General features: G+C 38.7%; 1 protein-coding gene across 2 annotated transcripts; it reads left to right on the top strand.

Moving 5' to 3' along the window:
* Positions 1 to 966: 966 nt before the first annotated feature.
* fam3c (FAM3 metabolism regulating signaling molecule C) lies at positions 967 to 9003 on the top strand. 2 transcript variants are annotated; one of them, XM_085375465.1, is made up of 11 exons: positions 967 to 1048; positions 1451 to 1506; positions 1628 to 1732; positions 3109 to 3135; positions 3494 to 3617; positions 3818 to 3876; positions 3971 to 4021; positions 4121 to 4205; positions 4300 to 4426; positions 8395 to 8492; positions 8649 to 9003. In XM_085375465.1, exons 2-10 carry the CDS (start codon positions 1491 to 1493, stop codon positions 8482 to 8484), a joined length of 684 nt encoding a protein of 227 aa, XP_085231591.1. In that variant the 5' UTR covers positions 967 to 1048; positions 1451 to 1490; the 3' UTR covers positions 8485 to 8492; positions 8649 to 9003. The 2 variants fall into 2 exon arrangements, with proteins under 2 accessions (XP_085231591.1, XP_085231590.1); XM_085375464.1 differs by having other exon boundaries at positions 8395 to 9003.
* The last annotated feature ends 10079 nt before the right edge of the window (positions 9004 to 19082 follow it).

Genomic DNA, 19082 nt, shown 5'->3' with positions numbered 1-19082 from the left:
TAAACTCTCTTGGCCAATCACTGACAGCATGTTTTTTCTGGCGGACTAATCTCTGATGGTACAAGCTCTCCAGGACTACTGGTTGAAATGCAACCCCAAACAGAGCCTCTGTATTACAGATGTCTGAAGATTCATTCTGTTGACTACCTCTGTACATATTGCGGACAATTTGAGTAAGAAATTTCAAAACTAGATTCATGACTCCATAAGAACTTTTGCCACTGATTTTCAGTCCAGTTCTTGTGTAATTTGGCACACCTCAGCACTTTCCCACGTTTCCCTTCCTTAATATCGGCTTCTTCAGAACCCCCCTTTCACTGAGACTTTTTCACTGAGGCTTTAGTGAAGCATGTTTTGCACATTTCGTCAACAGTTGCTATAGGAAATGATGCAATTGGAAATGATCTGATTGGCTAACACACTGTCAGTGCACTAAACGCATACCATGATAGACAAACAGTACTTTTGCACATTTCTGATGATTCCTCTCTTAGACCATGTGTCAGGTCTTTCCTGGATTTCTTCCTATTTTTTAAGGACATGACTTTCCCATGCTGTGCATCTCCTGTAGATATTTTTGAGGTACATGTATATTTTTGCTTGTTATATTGTTGTTTGAAATAGCCCATGTTCAGTTATTTCCCTACTCTTTCCAAATCCAGTAGGTTATATTCCCATTTGAATCATTAAAAAAAAGTTAAAAAGTAAAAAGTAAAAAAAATAAATAAATAAATTAAAAAAGAATTTTTTTTTAATTTTTTTTTAAATTTTTTTTAAATAAATTAAAAAAAATATATATATATATATCGTAATTATTATATATAATTACCTTATTAATTACGGAAGCTGCTCCTTTTTGTACTGTCCAGGCCCTTTATTTCCGGTTCGTCTTTCCTTTTTCCGGCGGAGTGGCGCCTCTTTTTCACGGTTTGCTCCTCCTCCACAGTCCAGCTGTCATGACGCGTATCAGCGCCATCATCATAAGTTAGTCAGCCTGTCCTAAAAGAACCACACCGGAGAGTCCACTGGTATTTTGCTACGTAAACAGGTGAGAAAGTCGTGAACATTTATCTCAAAGCTCAACTACGTATTTGTCTTTTGTAGAGGCTGAGATGCAGTCATTCCAGTGTCAGTGAGTAAAACCTGTCAAAGACGAAGAAGTTATCCACGGGGTTAAAAGCTAGTTAGCTTTTCAAAATATAGCTTTAAAAATGCATTACGTGCTTACATACGTTACATTGTTCGTTAATTCGGTCGCAATAACTAGTTATTAGAAAAAGAGCAAGGTCACTGTGTTTCGGCGTTAGACACTCCTATAAATAATGCACAGCACAAGCTAACTTCCCCCTTTAGAGCACCCTATAAAGGCACGCAGATATACACCATTGACTGTAGAAAACAGTCACCGATGTGCACATACAGACACCTACACTTTTATTTGATATTACAGGTTGTCGGCTGTTTGTAAAATATTCTGGAGAGTCGCAAAGATGATTAGGGCTACTGGTAAGTCAGATATATTTACTATAAATATTTAAACAAACATGTTTGCTATCTAAAACCATTTCGCATCAGTGATTCGGATGGCTGATTAACCGCACCTCTCCGTTTTTCCCTCTCTTCGCAGGAATTATCAAGTTGACAGTGTTGGTTATTGCATTCCTACTGGCTGTCTTCCTGGCTTTTCAGCTATTCGAGATTAATACGGATTTTAAACTGGCTGATGTGATTTGTGAGTAACCTTTCCTGTAAAACTGGATTGAACAGCAGTGTAGGTAGGAGATAATCATCGGTAAAGGAAACAAGACAGTCATTTACTTTGTTTACTTTCTGTCTGCAGGGACATTTTAAGTCAGGCATGTCCTGCATCTTGGTTAATTTATTTCTTTATTTATTGCGTCATCACTTTATGGCTTTTAAATAATCTTTATTTATATACAGGAAAAAGACAAAAAATGTCAGTCACAGGTTTCAGTTCATGATATAATGGGTTGTAATGCAATATATATGTATTGTTTGCTACATATATTATTAATAAATTATTCATTTTAATCGATTAAAGTCAGTTGTGAGCCGCCAGCCAGTATTTTATCTCATAGGGCCTTCTCTTCTTTCCTGCCTCCAGGAGGGTTATCTGCCTGTCTGGCACAGTTTTAGAAGAAGATGAAACATTCATTTCTTTTGTGAACTTAGAGTTCATTATCATGTTTTGAAAGTGTAGAAATTTTTAAAGAATGCAGCTTTTTACCCTCTCGAGGTTACTTAAGGGTGTGCGTTGGAGTTTGCCCAACAAGTCTACATATGTTTTGTTGACTTGGAGAAGGGATTCGACCATGTTTCTTGGAGTATCCTGTGAGAGATGCTTTGGGAGCATGGGTTGTCTGGCCCATTGCTACGGGCCATTTGATCCGTATACAACCGCTGCAAGAGCTTGGTCCACTAAGCCAGCAAAAAGTTGGACTTGTTCCCGGTGGCTGCCAGGGCTGCCCTAAGTCACAGATTCTGTTCATGATTTTTATGGACAGAATTTCTAGGTGGAAAATCTGAGGCCATGGTCCTGAGCTGGAAAAGGGTGGAGTGCCCTTGTTTACAAGTGAGAGGAGAGCGGGAGATCAATAGACAGACTGGTGCTGTACCAGTCTGTTGCGGTGAAGAGAGAGCTGAGCGTATATGCGAAGCTCTCGATTTAATAGCCGATCTACGTCCTTACCTCACTTAAGTTCATGAGCTTTGGGTAGTAACCAAATGAACAAGCTTGTGAATTCAAGCCGCAGAAATGAGCTTTCTCCGACGGGTGGCTGGCCTCTCCCTTAGAGATGGGGTGACGAGTTTGGCCATCCAGGAGGAGCTCAGAGTAGAGCTGCTGTTCCTCCACATTGAAAGTATCCTCTGCACTCCTATAACTGATGGTTGTAATTTTTTTTTTATGCCTCTAGTTTATCTTGACATAAAGAAATGTTGCACACTTATTACTTATCTGTATTAATTGTTGCTACTTGGATAAACTTTTATAAAAATATAATAAAAATCTTATTTATATTCCTAATAATAAATATATTAGATATTATAAAGTCTACTTACATCTACATCTCCTTTTTTGCTTTTCAGCAAGATCTGTGCCAGCAGGTGTCCTTTGTAAGTGTTCTCAATTGTTTACTTTTTTCTTTTTATTCTCTATTACTCATGTGTTTTGATATGCCTCTGTCTTTTTTTTATCTATCTCTGTAACAGACAGAACAAAAATGGTAATAAGGAGCTTGTCTCAGATTGTAATGTAGCTAAATCCTTTTGAAAACATCTAGATATTGAGTTTAACTGTGTGTTTTAAGCTTAGCTATTGCATTAGTGTGCAAATAGACCCCTTTAGATGAGTTCAAGCTGTACCATTCCTTGATCACCCGTATTTGTGCCTGTTTGTGAAAAGCCTTAAACAATGTAATTGGACTGCCTGTGACCTGATACTGTGCTGTTTGGGCAAATTTTGTGTTCTCAGCAACGAAGCCTGTCAGGTATAAATGTGGGCTGTCCAAGGCATGTTCAGCTGGACATTTTGCCTTCAAGATGGCAAGTGGTGCAGCCAGTGTGGTCGGGCCCAGAATCTGCCTGGAAGACAAAGTGTAAGTAGGATGTGAGACAGTGTGTTATAAGAAAGAAAGTGTTGTCTGATTATTCTGGGCTGTCTGGAAATCTACATTATAGTATGTTAAACATGTTATGAAGTGCCATCCTTCTATAAATCACCCATTTCCTTAAGTTTATATGCTTTTATATTTAAATGTATCCATATGTTCTCCCCCTTTCATATTATTGGTTGTAGAGTAATGAGCGGCGTGAAGAACAACGTGGGAAGAGGACTCAACATCGCCCTGGTTAATGGTGACATTATCCACTCGAGTACCCCACTTTTAATTCCAAGAGTTACAAACCTAATTCTGAAAAACTGTATTTTTGTTTGTTTGTTTTTCCATAGGGAGGACAGGGGAAGTTGTCAAAACAGAATATTTTGATATGTGGGCTGGAGGTGAGTATACTTGAGAACCTTTTTTTTTTTTTTTTTTTTTTTGTAGACCTTTACAAATCCAGTTCATACAGTTTGTTAACCGTGTGTCACTTTGCATAGACGTGGCTCCCTTGATTAAATTCCTGAATGAAATTGAAGATGGGACCGTTGTGATGATGGCTTCATTTGATGATTCCGCAACAAAGTAAGAGCATTTCAGCTCGCATGATCAATAAATATGTTTGCTGTTTCTAGTTGCGGGGATGGTCATGAAATAATATGTCTTCTTTGTTATATAGACTCAATGATGAAGCCAGGAAGTTAATTGCTGATCTTGGCAGCTCAGCTATTAATAATCTGGGCTTTCGAGATAACTGGATCTTTGTGGGAGGGAAAGGCATCAAGACCAAGAGTCCATTTGAGCAGGTAAGATGATGCACAAAATCCCATAGTTAACAAAAGCTGGAAACTAGATTATTAGTGACCTTATTACCATCTACACCATCTTAATGTGTGTTTTCTTCAAACATTCAGATCAAACCACAAGGCAAACCACAAAGAATGCTGATACACTTGCTTTTCTCCATAAAGGCTTTAAAGGCTTACACCCACTCCTTCACTAGCACACTTAAGCATACAGACACACAAAAACACATTCATTCAGGAGCTCCAACATCAGAATCCTTTTTCCCCTCACACTAGTGTCAGAAAGCACAACAAGAAGTAACAATTTTGTTTTATGCCTTAGTTTAGATTGTATGTAGGAATGGAAATCGAGATCCAGATATCTAAAATTGTCCGCTAATTTCCGTTTGTGAGTCAGAGAGGGAACATAGTGACGCAGTCTACAGCGTGGATATAAGTATTACTTTTATTTAAAAAGGGTGAGAGCACAATGGTGAAGTGCAAACTACATCCAGGACAAAAAAAACAACTGGATTATGCTGTGAGCACTTCAACTCTTTGTGCGCACCTGTACAGATAGCATACTAACGCTAAGCTAGCCACAAGAGTGATGTTTAAACTGAATGAATGCTGACCCAAGCCCTCATTAGGAAATGGATTTGTGTTTGTGTGAGCAGTTTATTTTAAAACATCTGTTTTTCTCTTTTGAATATTTAGAATTGCTCATTATTAAGACAAAAGTACTTCTTATCCTACTACTCAACTAATCAATGGAATAATCAGTAGAATTCCTGATTAATAAAAGATCAATTATTGTAGCCCTACTCTTTATACTCTTTAAATGTAAACTGCCAGCAAAGCTACAGCACATTAGACAAAGAACAAAATGAGAAGGTACTTTCAGCAGCTCCTTTGTTTGCTAGTGTATCACCACCAGTGTTGCGTAAGTTACTTTAAAAAAGTAATTAATTACTAATTACTTAGTCAATATTGTATTTAAAATACTCATCTAATTACTGTGTCAGAAAAGTAACTTAATTACTAAATAAGTAATTTAACTAAATACTTCTTACAATCCCTATAAACCTTGAGTGGGCAAACAATAGAGATTAAACTCTTTAAATAATAAATTTTTTTTTTTTAAAGACGGCGACTCAGTACGCAGCGGTCGCATCTCTTCCACAATGTAGCCTGCAATCATTTTTTTAAGCTCACCTTCAGACGCTTTCTGTGCTGCTGAAGTAAAATCAAGTTTTGCCTGCTGAGCAGGAGTTGCCGCGGTGTTATCCATGGATGATGAACAATGACTCGTCTATGCCAGGGGTCGGCAACCTGCGGCTCCGGAGCCACATGCGTCTCTTTAGTCCGTATAGTGCTGCTCCGCGTGGTTTGGGAAAATAAATTAGAAGTATTTAGCTGAAGTGTATTTTATTTATGTTAGTTCTTTTTTACCTTGTAGTTCTAAATTGGAAGATTATTGTGATCTTGAAATATAAAAATAAAATTATATTCTATTATTTTTTTTCATCAATCAAAATAAGCGTCACACTCGCGGAAGCCGGTGTACCCGCCGAAACGCCATGCATTTATCGAGACTTTCAACCCCAGGTAGGCCAATTATGGCTCCACATTATGTCAGCAGCTGTTCTCCACCGTGAACTATGTTAAAAACAAACACCACTCACGCCTCACAGATGACAGCTTACAGTCCTGCGTAAAGATGAAAGTGACTTCGTACAGCCCCGATTTGCAGACGCTGTGCACAGAGGTTCGGGAGCAGAAGTCCCATTGTAAACATACCACGGCAGACCCGCTGCTTTTTAGTATCTCTTTATTGACCACTTTTTACACACGGTTGCTGTACGCATACAGCCAGCTGTAGCTTTTCAGCTCACAGCCCGACGCATACCAACAACAGCATAGATAGCACAGACGTTAAGGCCGCGAGGCGTGATTGCGGGTGCTGCTCAGGTGCGTCCGGCCCCCCCTGCAGCGGCGCTGCAGACCACGCCCCGCCGCACGCATTAACCAGGTAAAATACATATTTAGGCAGAATTTTGCAAATATCTATTTTTTCTTTTTTTAGCAGCATAGTGCTTTTTTTTTTTTTTTTTTTTTTTTTTAAAGTCAGGTCAAGGCTCCAAAAGCCCAAAGGTGATATAACAGTTTTTGTTTGCTACATGGATCTTTTTAGTTCAGCTTTCCTTTTGTTCTATTTCTTAAAGAGTTCAAAATGTGTTAATTACATAAATAAAATGTAATTTTCTCTGTAGCACTTCATGGATTTCATAAGCAACACACTTTAGTTGTTCAAACAAAGCATAAAGGTAAAAAAACAATAGTGTTATTCTCATTTTGATGTCAGAAAGTATTTGCGGCTCCCAGTGTTTTCTTTTGCGTGGAAACCAGGTCCAAATGGCTCTTTAGGTGTTAAAGGTTGCTGACCCCTGGGCTATGGTCTCGTGTCTGGCGCTTCAGTAGATTACTCGTGCTATTAACAGCAGCCGATAGTTGTTTCTCTCCAGGACATAGCTTACATATTACTGTAATATTCATGTCTGCTTGTTTCAGAAAAGTGAAGAGACGGGAATATGTCCATTTCATAAAACAGCCACAGGCTTCAGCCGAGTCCGACATCTTCTGCTTTAGAATACGACTATGCAGCAAACTGGCGCGAAATGACGTGCAGCTGCACTACAGCGATGTTAAACCGGCAGAGTTTACTTCTACGTTTAGAAGATAAATTATTGAAATTTAATAATGATATTCAGCGAGTTTAATTATTTAACACAAGTACATTGTAAGTAACTGTAATTAAAATACCTAAAAATGTAATTAGTTATTAGTAATTAGTTACTCTTTCAGTGGAAAAGTAATTTAATTACAGTAACGCGTTACTTAGTAACAACAAACTTTATCTGTCTATGACAAAGACACTTTTGGAAACAAACTCTGTTTATCCAGTCTTGGAACGGGAACTCGGGGCTTGTGACACATGGGGCTTAGATCGTGTCCCCTCTCAGCCTTGAACCAGGGATCATTCGCACATCAGATGAAAAATCCATACACCACAGAGCCATAGAGCAAAATATGAGGATGAAACAGCTTGACACTTTGTCTTAGTAGCCTAATAGAAATAATCTTGAGAAAATGATTCTGCTGAAATGTCAAAATCTCTTGGGAGATTACATCCTGTGGTTGTTTTCTTTGATCTTGGTGGACATTTGTGCGTGCGCACCGGATCTACAGGTCAACTTACATTAAGTAGACCTGTAGAGTCGGGAACAGCTTTGTGAAACACGTGAACTGCAGACTAGAACTTATCTGCCTAAGGGTTCACTCAAGCCCACTGGAGGGCTCTGCAAAGTCTAAAACTCGTGTGGATGGTGGCACAAGAGTAGTTGCCCTATTTTATGTATACATCAACATTTAGTACAAGTAAGATGGTAAATCTTTAAATCCCCAGAGGTTCTTTTCCTGGTTCAGTTAACATAGTTCTGCAGCATGTTTTGTTCAGAATCTTCATTTAAAATCACTTATGGTATGCTCCGTGAAGTTGAGTTTCCACTTGAGGAATCTGTTGTATACAACCTTCTGAAATGTTCCTTGCTGACACAACCAAATGAAACCCCGCTGTAACGTTACAGCAGTGCAAACTGTGTGAGTCACACTAATATGTTTTTATGCTCGGTCGTAATTTGCAGCTAAGTTAATTTTACTTGTGGAATCACTGCTAAAAGAACATCAGTAGGCTTTTTATTACTAAGAATGCCTAGTGCACACAATCAGTCATTCAGGGATTCATATTTTGTAGTCAGATATTCACTCTACAGCCTGTTTGTCATCTTTAACCACAAACCAGTTTTGTTGGTTGCTGGTCCTTGTCTGTTCTTATCATAACATTTTACTATTTTTATGTCATTAGCTGTTAACAAGAGAGACTTTTATGACTTTAACCTTTAACATGTGTCTTATTTTTGTTTTCTCAGCATATAAAGAACAGCGCAGAAACAAACAAATTTGAAGGCTGGCCTGAAGTGTTGGAGATGGAAGGCTGCATACCGCAGAGGCAGGACTGACCTTTAAGGTGCTGCCCACCTTTGCGTTCACTCTTGTCTACCCATGTGTTCTCACCTGTGCTGATGTTCCTATCTTGATGAGACTTTACAGTTGTTGCACTTTTTGTGCTCAGAAAGGCCATTGTACACCTCTTACCCAGAAGCCTTTTATCTGTCCACCACAGCAACAATCTCACTAAAGAAGACATTAGCAGGAAGAAGGAGCTGCTGTGATGATGCTTCAATCAGAGCAGGAAGCAATGTGGGAAAGGAAACTTGGTCCCTATTGCACTTCTCCTTCTGTTTGGATGCTATTAAATAGATGCTAAAGCTGGTTTACGAGTAGACTGCACTGATCAAAAGGCTTTAATGATTTGCTCTCAATCACACTTTCTATCTTTAGATTCTCTTGGGACTTGGTTGTGATAGTGTTGCATAATGGCAATGGTGACCAAAAAGGACGTAGTAGATCAGATTTTTGGGGGAGGGGCGGCTAATTTTTTGATAACCTGTACCCTGCCTTAAATAACCATTTTTAGATCTGCTTGTTTGTTTGTTCCATGTTTGTTGTTAAAAATGTGAATTATTATTATTATTATTATTATTTTTTTTTTTAAATTAGATTTGAAGATTTTATAACCAAATGTACCAAATTCACTGTGATGTTTTGTATATATTTGTTTAGAGACAGAAGCAGTTTTGAAAGGGATTAATTTAATGAGTATTTGAATACTAATATAATTTCTTAAAATAAATGATCTTGTTGACAATGTTTGTGGTTGATTAAGTGTTTTGTAGCCTCTTGAAGTGCAGACGTAGCTTTTTCAGTGTGTCCACAGCAGTTGCACTGCTATGTGGTTTTTCTTGTTCCCTTGAAACAGACCTTGTTATTTAAACATTAGGTGTAGATGGATTGGATTTCTGTTTGCTCACCATTTTATCACTTTCAAACAAGATAATAGAGCGTTTGCTGTTTCACACTGGCTAGGTGTGACATTCTGTCTTCTCTTCAGCTTAGCTTCTATTTGGGGTAAGGTTTAAAAATCGTTGGTGGCTTTAGTATAACACTGAACTAGTTCATGAATATTTCCACTTGTTTTTGAATAAAAAGGGGAACTTTTTAGAGTAGCTACCAAAAAAAGGAGTCATTTTGCACTATTGTTGTACAGCTATGTTAGAGGTGCTGTAGAAGAATACAGTCACTGAGTTGTTGAACGTTTTTTCCAAACTCTTTAAGGCTGTAAAAAAAACAAAAACAAAAAAAACACAACAACAAAATAAGCCTTTTTTAACATAAGGAAACACCGGCTCTCAGAACGAATCCTTAGCCCATGCGATCATAGTTTTTACAACGTATTCACGCACTACATTTCTATTTGCGTTCACCTTTTAAACAACTTCAGATCACACTGTGCGGTTTCCTTTCCTCCCACATACAAGATCGTTTCGAAAACGTTTGCGCAACACTGTTTAAAAGTTGCACATTTTTCTTTCTTTTTTCTGTTGAAGTAACAAAATAAAGAACTGATCAACTTCACTTTTCACTTGACATAACTTATCTCCAAGTGCAAAACAGCTTCTAACTCTTAAGTCTCTAATGCTGTCATAAGATTGTATTTTTTTTTTTTTTATTAAACCTTTTGTTTTGAAAGCAGTCAGTGAAGGGACTTTACACTCACTGGCCACTCCTAACAGTCCATGTTGACATTATGGCATCACACAGGTACTGCAGTTTGACATGATTTGAGCTTTATGGCACATTAACACAAGCTAGGTTCATCAGTTAAGCTGCTGTGTTTCTACAATGTTTAGTTACGATCGAAAGCGGGCCAAAAAGAAAAATATCCCCCACAAGCCTTAACCGTTGATACAAGGCAGGATGGATCCATGTTTTCACATTGCTTACACCATATTCTGACCCTACCATCAGAATGTGCCAACAGCAATCGAGACTCATCAGACCAGGCAACGTTCTTCCAGTCTTCTATTGTCCAAATTTCATTGCAAATTTTAGCCTCGGTTACCCGTTCTTAGCTGTGTGGTCTTCGTGCTGCTGTAGCCCACCTGCTGCAAAGGTTTATCAGCTCAAAGATGTTTGGTCATTCTGCTCTGATGTCTGGTATCAACAAGGTGTTTCTGCTGCTCTCTGGATGTTTTTCCTTTTGCACACTATTCCCTGTGCACCCGAGATGAGATGGCTATGTGGGAAAATCCCTGTAGATGAGCAGTTTCAATGATACTCAGACCAGCCTGTCTGGCACCAACAGTCAAAGTCAATTAAATCACGTTTCTTCCCCATTCTGATGCTCAGTTTGGACTTCAGCAGGCCATTTTAACCATGTCTAGATGCTTAAATACATTGAGTTGCTGTCATATGATTGGCTGATGAGATATTTGTGCTAATAAGTAGCTGAACTAAATAAAGTGGTCAGTGAGTATATAAACAAATTATCTATAAACTTTTAACTGTTTTGATTGGCAAGATTTAGCTGCATTGAGATTTATTTTGCTCACGGGACATTCCTTGTCATTGTGTTGAGTTAAAGTATAGCGGTGTAATTACTAGATCATTGTGTTTAGAGTCATATTTACAGTAAATCAGCACACCTGTACCATATTGCCCTTTCAGTCTTTAAAAATGTAACAACTGGTTAAAGAAACACTCTTTGTAGTGACCTGTAGGGAGCGCTATTGCCTTATTTTTTTTCAGGCGGCAGGCCATATGTTTTGTAGTGACTTCCATCTTTGCATGTTGTTTTGCTTCAGCTGTACGGTAGGGTAAGTGTCCGTGAGTGGCTTTGCTCCTTCCAATGAAAGATCCGAGGCCTTTCTCGTACAATCACGTCTGTGTAGCAGATTCCATCAGCACTGCTGTAAATATCCCATTAATGATGAAGTTTGGCCTACTTTCAACTAAATATGCAATTTCTTCCTCTTGAATAATTAACCTAATACATGAAAAAGTGATAGAAAATGCTGTACCTGCTTGCATGTCTATTGAGGGTGTGAAAATTGAGTTGCCTAACCTCTCCTGGGGCTTTCTCTTCGTGTCAGCGTCACATTATAGTGGAAAATCTTTCGGTCTCCCTCCTCAAAGCATATTTACTATCTGCATGCTCTGCACCATGGCAGCAAGCCAACAGTTCTTTAATTAGTCACTTTTTTTGTTTTACACCTTCTGCCACTGAAGTGACCTCCTCATCTCCTCTCAACATAAAAGCTCTCCCAGTAGTGGAAGAATCACAGTGGGGTATTTTCTTTGATGTCATCTGCGCAGCACACATACATCCCACATCCCCGTTGTAATTTATATGCACGTGTGTTTTTTAAAGGGCAACATTTGTTTACCAACTGTTCCATATGTAGTAATTTGTGCGTGACATTGTTGCCTGCTATGTTAGGACGTAGTATGTTACCGTTTTTCTTGAAGCAGTTAAAGATGTATCTGCATGATGCCTTCAGAAGGGTAGGCTAGCCAGTGCTCCCGTGGGCCGAACCTCTCCAGGGCGTCATGGTTCGTCATGTTCGTGTTACATATGAACACAGAAACGTCTAGTGCGAGCATGAGTGCTAAACTATATGAACACAAGAGGACTATTACTGTTTTTTAGCGCGTAGAACAAAACCCTGTTTGAGATTCCCTTCTTGTGTGTGTGTTTTTAAAACAAATCTGTCCACCACACAAAGGTGGTTGCCTCTGAAAGAACCTCAGAAGCACTAAATTTTCAGATTGTGACCCCTGACCTCTGCCCTTTAGCCTTTTGACCGAAACACCCCGAGCTTCTCATTGCATCAAAACAAGCTTCGAAACAACCGTCTTCTATTTAACATGAACCTTGTGATTAACACGCATCTCTTCCTGACCTAGTTATGAGACTCTAACATGCTTGCATTGGTATTTTCTGTAGATGCACATGCTCATACACTCATTTCAGTCCAGTACTGTACCTTCCCTTGACCTCTGTTCTGTGAGTCTGCTGACCAAACATCCCTCAGTGACCTGAACATCGCAGCTTTGGCCTCTTGAAAACCCATTTAGTCTCTGCAAGATTCAAATAAAACAGACGACAAGTAGAAATCACCACTTGGGGTAAAATATGCATTAAAGCATCTATTACGGTCTATGTTTCCTATCATATTTTGCTAATATTGCATCTTGTCAGCTCCCATCATACTACCAAAGCACTTAAATTTCACCTTTCAATGCCTTTTGTGGCTATGAGCTGAACTTTGTAAATTCCACTTAACATTTTTGCCCTGTACGTGACTTTTTGAGTATCTTTTTGGTATTCGAATGCTACACGATCTGCTAAGATTTATGGACGACCTGATTTGTCGCTAAATTTGTGACCTCCCTCCGCTGTTGTCCCAGTCAGGTTGGAAACTATTTTTTTATGGAAACATTGAACGATATTGATGTTGTGAAATTAAATGGTTTACGAAAAGGTGTAAAATTGTTAAGCTCTATCATATTAATTTAAAGGACTTCAGGGAAACTTGAAGGAAAAAATATGAACCAACCCACTGGTCTACAATGGCACGGATTCCAAGAAATAGCCTAGGCCTCATATGTCATAGTCTGAGATGGACATTAGATCACTTATTCAGCTTTTATGCGCTGCTATCAGTTAATTGTTCCATGAGCAATTTAGAGTTAAGGGCCTTGCTTAGGCTTCAGCCATAAAGACCTAAAGGTGATCATTTGGCAACTGCTGATTGCAAGGGGAAAACCGTCTTTGAGATTGCTTTGTTTGCTAGCGCACTGCTATAGTTGTTCACAGTTTGAGTGGAAGACGCTAATTTATCTGCAAATACTTGCCAACAATTTGCCAAGTGGTAGTGAAACTTGAAAGACTGCGAAGCAAGATAGAAATGGAGAACGTCTGCTTTTAAAGGCACAGCTTGCTTTAACCCTATGTGCTGCACATTTTCCAGCTTCACTGCTGTTCTGCTAGTAGTTTGCAAGTGTTTGCAGACAAGTCAGTTTCTTCCACACCAAGTATGACTGACGTGACAACAGCAATTTGATAGCAACCAAAGCAATCACAAGGAGGTTTTTAGTTTTAGTTTTTGGGATCTTCTTTTTTTGCACATTTTTGCCTAGCGACTGGAGGTGGGCAGGCAGTTGCCAACCAGTCTCTCAGCTTATATAACTGAGGCCCTTGTAAAGACCCTTTCTAGGCCCTTTTCTGTTTTGAAGTCTCGGGTTTGACATTTTGGTAGTTTGATAGTCTGCTTGAATGGCAGTCATGCCCTAAAGCATCCTCTGTTTTATTGTCTATTTTGTCCTAAATGGGAACATCATTTCTAAAATGAACACTCTGTTTAATTATAAAAGACCTGAAACCACGTGAAACTAATTGAAACAATAAACTCACGGTGAAAGTGTTTACTGAGGTTGCAGAGAAAGAGAGAAGTAGACATGCTGGGTTTTAAAAGGAATGCAGGTTTAAAGCACTTCTGATAAGACCTTGAGGGTACATCATTTATATATAGTCTATGTTTAACATGTAAACAGGAGCTAATATTGAACCATTAACCCCTGTTATTAATGGACTACCTCTGTTACAAAGTTCTAAGCTCTCCTGGGTGACTAAGTAAGTCATTAGACTACTATAAAACTGCATACTCAACTGCTACTAATACTAGTTGTTAGTGTTGTGGTTGGCCTGAAAGTTGCAAAGTGCCTTGAGCTTAAAAGTTTGATATGTTAGGATGGAAGGACTCGTGTTCCGAGCAGTGTCCTGACACTAACTAAAAGTTGGAATATTTTAGTTGCCACATTGACCTTGTTTGGTCTTAATCAGTTCTTTGTCCTTCAGTTTACTGAATCACTTATTTGAAGCCCCTTTCTAAGTCGTGTTGTTTTTGTTGCTTTATTCCCACCTGACTTTGCTTTTCATTCCCCCCTTAGAAGATATTTTGTTTACCAGAGTGTTATCAGAATATTTGGCATCCTTCTAAAAGTTTCCCAGACTACACCATCCAGCTAGAAGGACCTGAATTGGGGCAACTGCTCTCCTAACATAAACACAGTTATTTGTGTGCTTTTATGTTGTCTGGAGGCTGTAACCACTCCCTTATAATCTCTTATCTGATACTGGAATAGCTCAGCCCTTATGTTTACTACCAGCTCTTTAAAGCACCAAGTTTTTTCCACAACTTTTCTTTCTTTCTCTCTCTTTTTTTTAACTTATCTTGACACCCCCTTTAAACTCATTCCCTTTCCCCCCTCAGTCTTCTCAGTGACCCCTTTGCCCTTCTTTCTACCCCTCCTCCAATCCTGTAATTGCTTCTTCAACACACACATACACACACTCAACCAGACAGCTGTGTTTACACTCAGTGGGCCTGTGGGAACTTCCTGCTGACCTCAGCACAGACAGACAAGCCTCATGCAGACACCCAACCAGATCGATAGCTGATCATATGGATCTTTTCACAGCATCTAGAGATTACTAAGCGGACCCTGGTCAAATGCACACAGACACTCAAACACATGGGACTGATTGCCAGCGCAATCCAGAAGAACCAGATGGAAAACTAAAACTGTTTTTCCGTGTACTTTAAATTATACTTCTCTATTGCTGTGTAAGTGGGTGTGTTGTTTTTCTCATGGATTTATATAATCCCAGCACAATTTAAGGGCAGCCCCAAAGCTAAATCAAGTCTTTGCACTAATAACACGCTAAGAACTGAAATAGCAGTGACCTTTTCACCCTCACTAATGACTAACACAGCTCATACTCAGCTACGCACATGGTCTCTTTGGTCTTCCCTGTAAAACAAAGGTCTCATTCATAGTTGTCATTTCGCTTCCTGAGCTACTTCTGGCTCAGAGTCAGGAAGTCAAAGTGGATCAGATCACTGCTGGTAAAAAATTCATGCTACCCCTGACGTACTCCAAACTCTAAGCTCTTCCTTGGTATTGTAACAGCAGCAGCTTTGCTGTATTGTGCAGAGGCCATTGCCAAATAGGTGAATACTATCTTTCTCAGTAGCTGGATTAGATGCATGTGCTTTTAGGTAATTTGGCTGCACGAGCTTATGACTACAACGTGAAGACCTTCACATACTTAGATTTTCATTAAATGTTTTAGCTGTGCTTCAGAAATGCTGTGGGTGGGTTTTCACAAACAAATTGAAACATGAAGAGTTTGACCCAGAGTTGTTAAAGAGCCGTTTTTGTCTTTGTTTTCAACCGATGTCTGATCATTTCCAGCCCAGGGGGATTTTTTTCGTTTCAAACGCTTCTCCAAAACATGCCTCAAATTAAAAGCATAGAAATAAACACAGTATATACAGCAACCAAACAAGCATGAATACCAGGGCAATGATATGTTGAAATCATGATATTCTTGTCAGGTACCATAAGTCAAACAACCAGATGATGACAAAGCAGTCATGGTAAAAAGAAAGTACATCGTCTGTCAAGTCTAAAGCTTTATATATCAGGACTCACAAACACACACAAATCATGTGGTCTTTTCCAGGGCCCTACACTACGAAGCAAGTTTAATATACCCAAGTTTTTTCCATTTTTCTGGATTCACTAACACTTGTAATCTGGATAAGTGGTCACATGAAGCTGCTTGTCAACTCACTAAGTTAATCCAGGGTTTCACCTCCGTGTTTGCATGAAAGGCCTAGTGTTAGAAGCATCTAACCCTTCTAAAAGGGATGCTTCATGAGTCATATGACTCTCCTTCCCAAGAAAATGATCCCTACGAGTGCCACCTACTCCAGCCAGAGACATTATCAGAAGACGACAAAATGGTGACCAACGAAAAGGGCATGCGATTAATGCTGCAGAAAATCGTTAATCTGGTGATTTAATGCACAGAGTAGTAAAATAAACATTTTAATTCCAGTTAATTATTTCACGGCTGAGTGTGCCGTCAGTGCTGCTGTTTATTTCTAAGGTGACCGCTGCACAACGTTATACTGGTTCCATTTAAACATTGAAGGTTACTTGATAAAGGAGATGGTGGAAATCACTTGAGTTTCTCTACAGAGGAAAATTGAAGTGATTTGATTGATTGGACAGGTATTTATGGTGTGTGTGTTCTTGTAGCTGCACTTCCAACAGTCTAAAGTAGCCTTTGCAGCAGATTAGCATCAAGTGTAACAGCAATTTATGCATTTTCTGCATCACTAAATTAATACGTGCAGCACTCCTGTGACAATACTACACGCCGTTTGTGCTTTACTCTGTGGTTTTAGTAAGGTACGACTTAACAACTTGCACATGTAAAGTGTATTTCACGTAAAACATGCTGTGCATATAAGAATAACTAAAAATGTAATGCTTAGAGCTGATGTTTAACCAAAACTCTGCAATATAACCTACTCCTGATAGTTCTGGTTTTTATCCTCTCAGCTGCAGACTCGGTGTGTGCAAGGGTTTGAGAGTAAAGATTAAATATAAACAAAGAAATCAAACACAGGCTTAGTTTGTGTACAAAATTGATACAAGGTTTACATGTACAATGTTGAGATAGCGTTTTAGGATCAGATATTCATGGTTAATGAACAACGAAATTGTTGTAAAAATGTGTTGAGCCAACAGGAAAAACATCAAGGAATAAAGCGGGGTCTAAGAATCCATATTTCTTACTGATACTCATCAGGGAAACATTAAGTCATTAGATGCTACTGACAAACTTCACACCCTCCTACTCTCTGCGTAGAGGTCTGTGGGATCTTCCAGGAATAGCGATGCTATTTTCTGGAGAACTGACAGGTCAGTAGGCAGTAATTTCATACCTGCTGATGTCTAATCTGGTTTGGTAAATTAGGTAAATGCAATCTGAGATAAACAGTAATGAAGGACATATTCCACTGTTTCATTATTTATTTGGAAAAAAGTACACCCCGTGACTCAGTAGGTTGTAGCAACGATAACTTTGTGCATTGTTTTCAATGTGTGACTTTATCAGGAGAGTTCATAGTCAACCCAGTGACTGCAAAACGCCCACGTCCTGTATCTGCAAAACAAACCCCTCCACCACCATACTTGACCGCTGGTATGAGGTATTTGTGCTGATAAGCTTGTGTTTCACCAGATGTGACACTGTAGATTATTGTGAAACATCTCCACACATCTTATCTGTCCAAGGGACATTGTTCCAGAAGTCTTGTGGTTTGTTCTGATGCAACTTTGCAAACCGAAGTTATGCTGCTGTTTTTTCTTTAGAAAGAAGATGCTTTTTAAAAAAGAGTGGACTTCATATTTGAACTATAATGACACTCCCGAAACATCAGCTTCTGTTCTATGGGAAGCAGGGAAAGCTGTGATGAGAGGTAAAATAATTTCTTTCTCATCACATAAAAAGAAAAAAGAAAACAAAAATATTCAGGAATTAGAAAAAAACATCAAATCACTAGAAGAAGCCTACGCGTCCCACCAAGATCAGGAAACATTGAACAAAATACGCAAAACAAAACTAGAATTAAATGAGATAATTGATAAAAAAACAAAATTCTTAGTACAAAGACTACGCCTACAAAATTATGAACATGGTAATAAATCCGGTCAATTTCTAGCAAACCAGCTAAAAATAAATAAAGAAAAAACAACTATATGTGCTGTTCAAGATTCATCTGGGAACACATTATATGAACCGATACAAATAAACAACATTTTCAGGGATTTCTATAAAACGTTGTATTCACCACAAATAAACCCATCTAAAAAAGAAATTGATCAGTTTTTGGACAACATAACTCTTCCAAAATTATTGGACACTCAAGCAATGGCACTGGATTCACCACTGACACCAGGTGAACTCCAGGAAGCCCTGATAAGTATGCACAATAATAAGGCTCCAGGTCCAGATGGCTTTCCTGCAGAATTCTACAAAGAATTCTGGTCGATTCTAGCACCAGTTTTCTACATAACGTTGTTGGAAATTAAAGAAAAGGGCAGACTTCCATCAAATATGAATTCTGCAAACATTAATCTCCTGCTAAAACCAGGCAAAGACCCTGTATATCCCTCAAGCTATCGTCCAATATCCCTTATAAATGTAGACCTTAAAATAATCTGCAAAGCTCTCTCAAAGAGACTGGAGAAAATAACCCCCCTCTTAATTCATCCTGACCAAACTGGTTTCATAAAAGGTAGGCACTCATCAACAAATACACGTAGATTACTTAATTTGATAGACTACTCATACAGTAAAAACCTAGAAACTACAATATTCTCTTTAGACGCAGAAAAAGCATTTGACAGAGTTAACTGGAAATTTCTATTTGCAACTTTACACAAATTTGGTTTTGGATCCTCTTTCATAAACTGGTTAAAAATATTATATAATTCCCCAACAGCTTGTGTTAGAACAAATGACCAGACATCCTCCAGCTTCTGTCTCTTGAGGGGCACCAGGCAGGGATGCCCACTCTCCCCTTCACTATTTGCAATTTTTATTGAACCACTAGCAGCAGCAATTAGACAGAATTCAGTAATTAAGGGCATAAAATGCAAGAACGTGGAACATAAAATCAGCCTTTATGCGGATGATGTGTTACTCTTTCTCCAAAATTCACAAACCAATATCTCTGGGGTGATTGAATTGATAAACTCTTTTGCAAGAATATCAGATTACTCAATTAACTGG

Source organism: Diplotaxodon limnothrissa, linkage group LG17 (genome assembly GCF_057381915.1).
Source record: "Diplotaxodon limnothrissa isolate DT_005_m linkage group LG17, D_limnothrissa_male_GT1.1, whole genome shotgun sequence".
NCBI lineage: Eukaryota > Metazoa > Chordata > Actinopteri > Cichliformes > Cichlidae > Diplotaxodon > Diplotaxodon limnothrissa.
This window is presented reverse-complemented; position numbering and strand designations above follow the sequence as displayed.

Coding starts and splice junctions, on each gene's coding strand:
- fam3c (XM_085375465.1), top strand. Junction 3,136..3,493: donor TGTGCCAGCAGGTGTCCTTT/GTAAGTGTTCTC, acceptor TTGTGTTCTCAG/CAACGAAGCCTGTCAGGTAT. Junction 4,022..4,120: donor TTTTGATATGTGGGCTGGAG/GTGAGTATACTT, acceptor CACTTTGCATAG/ACGTGGCTCCCTTGATTAAA.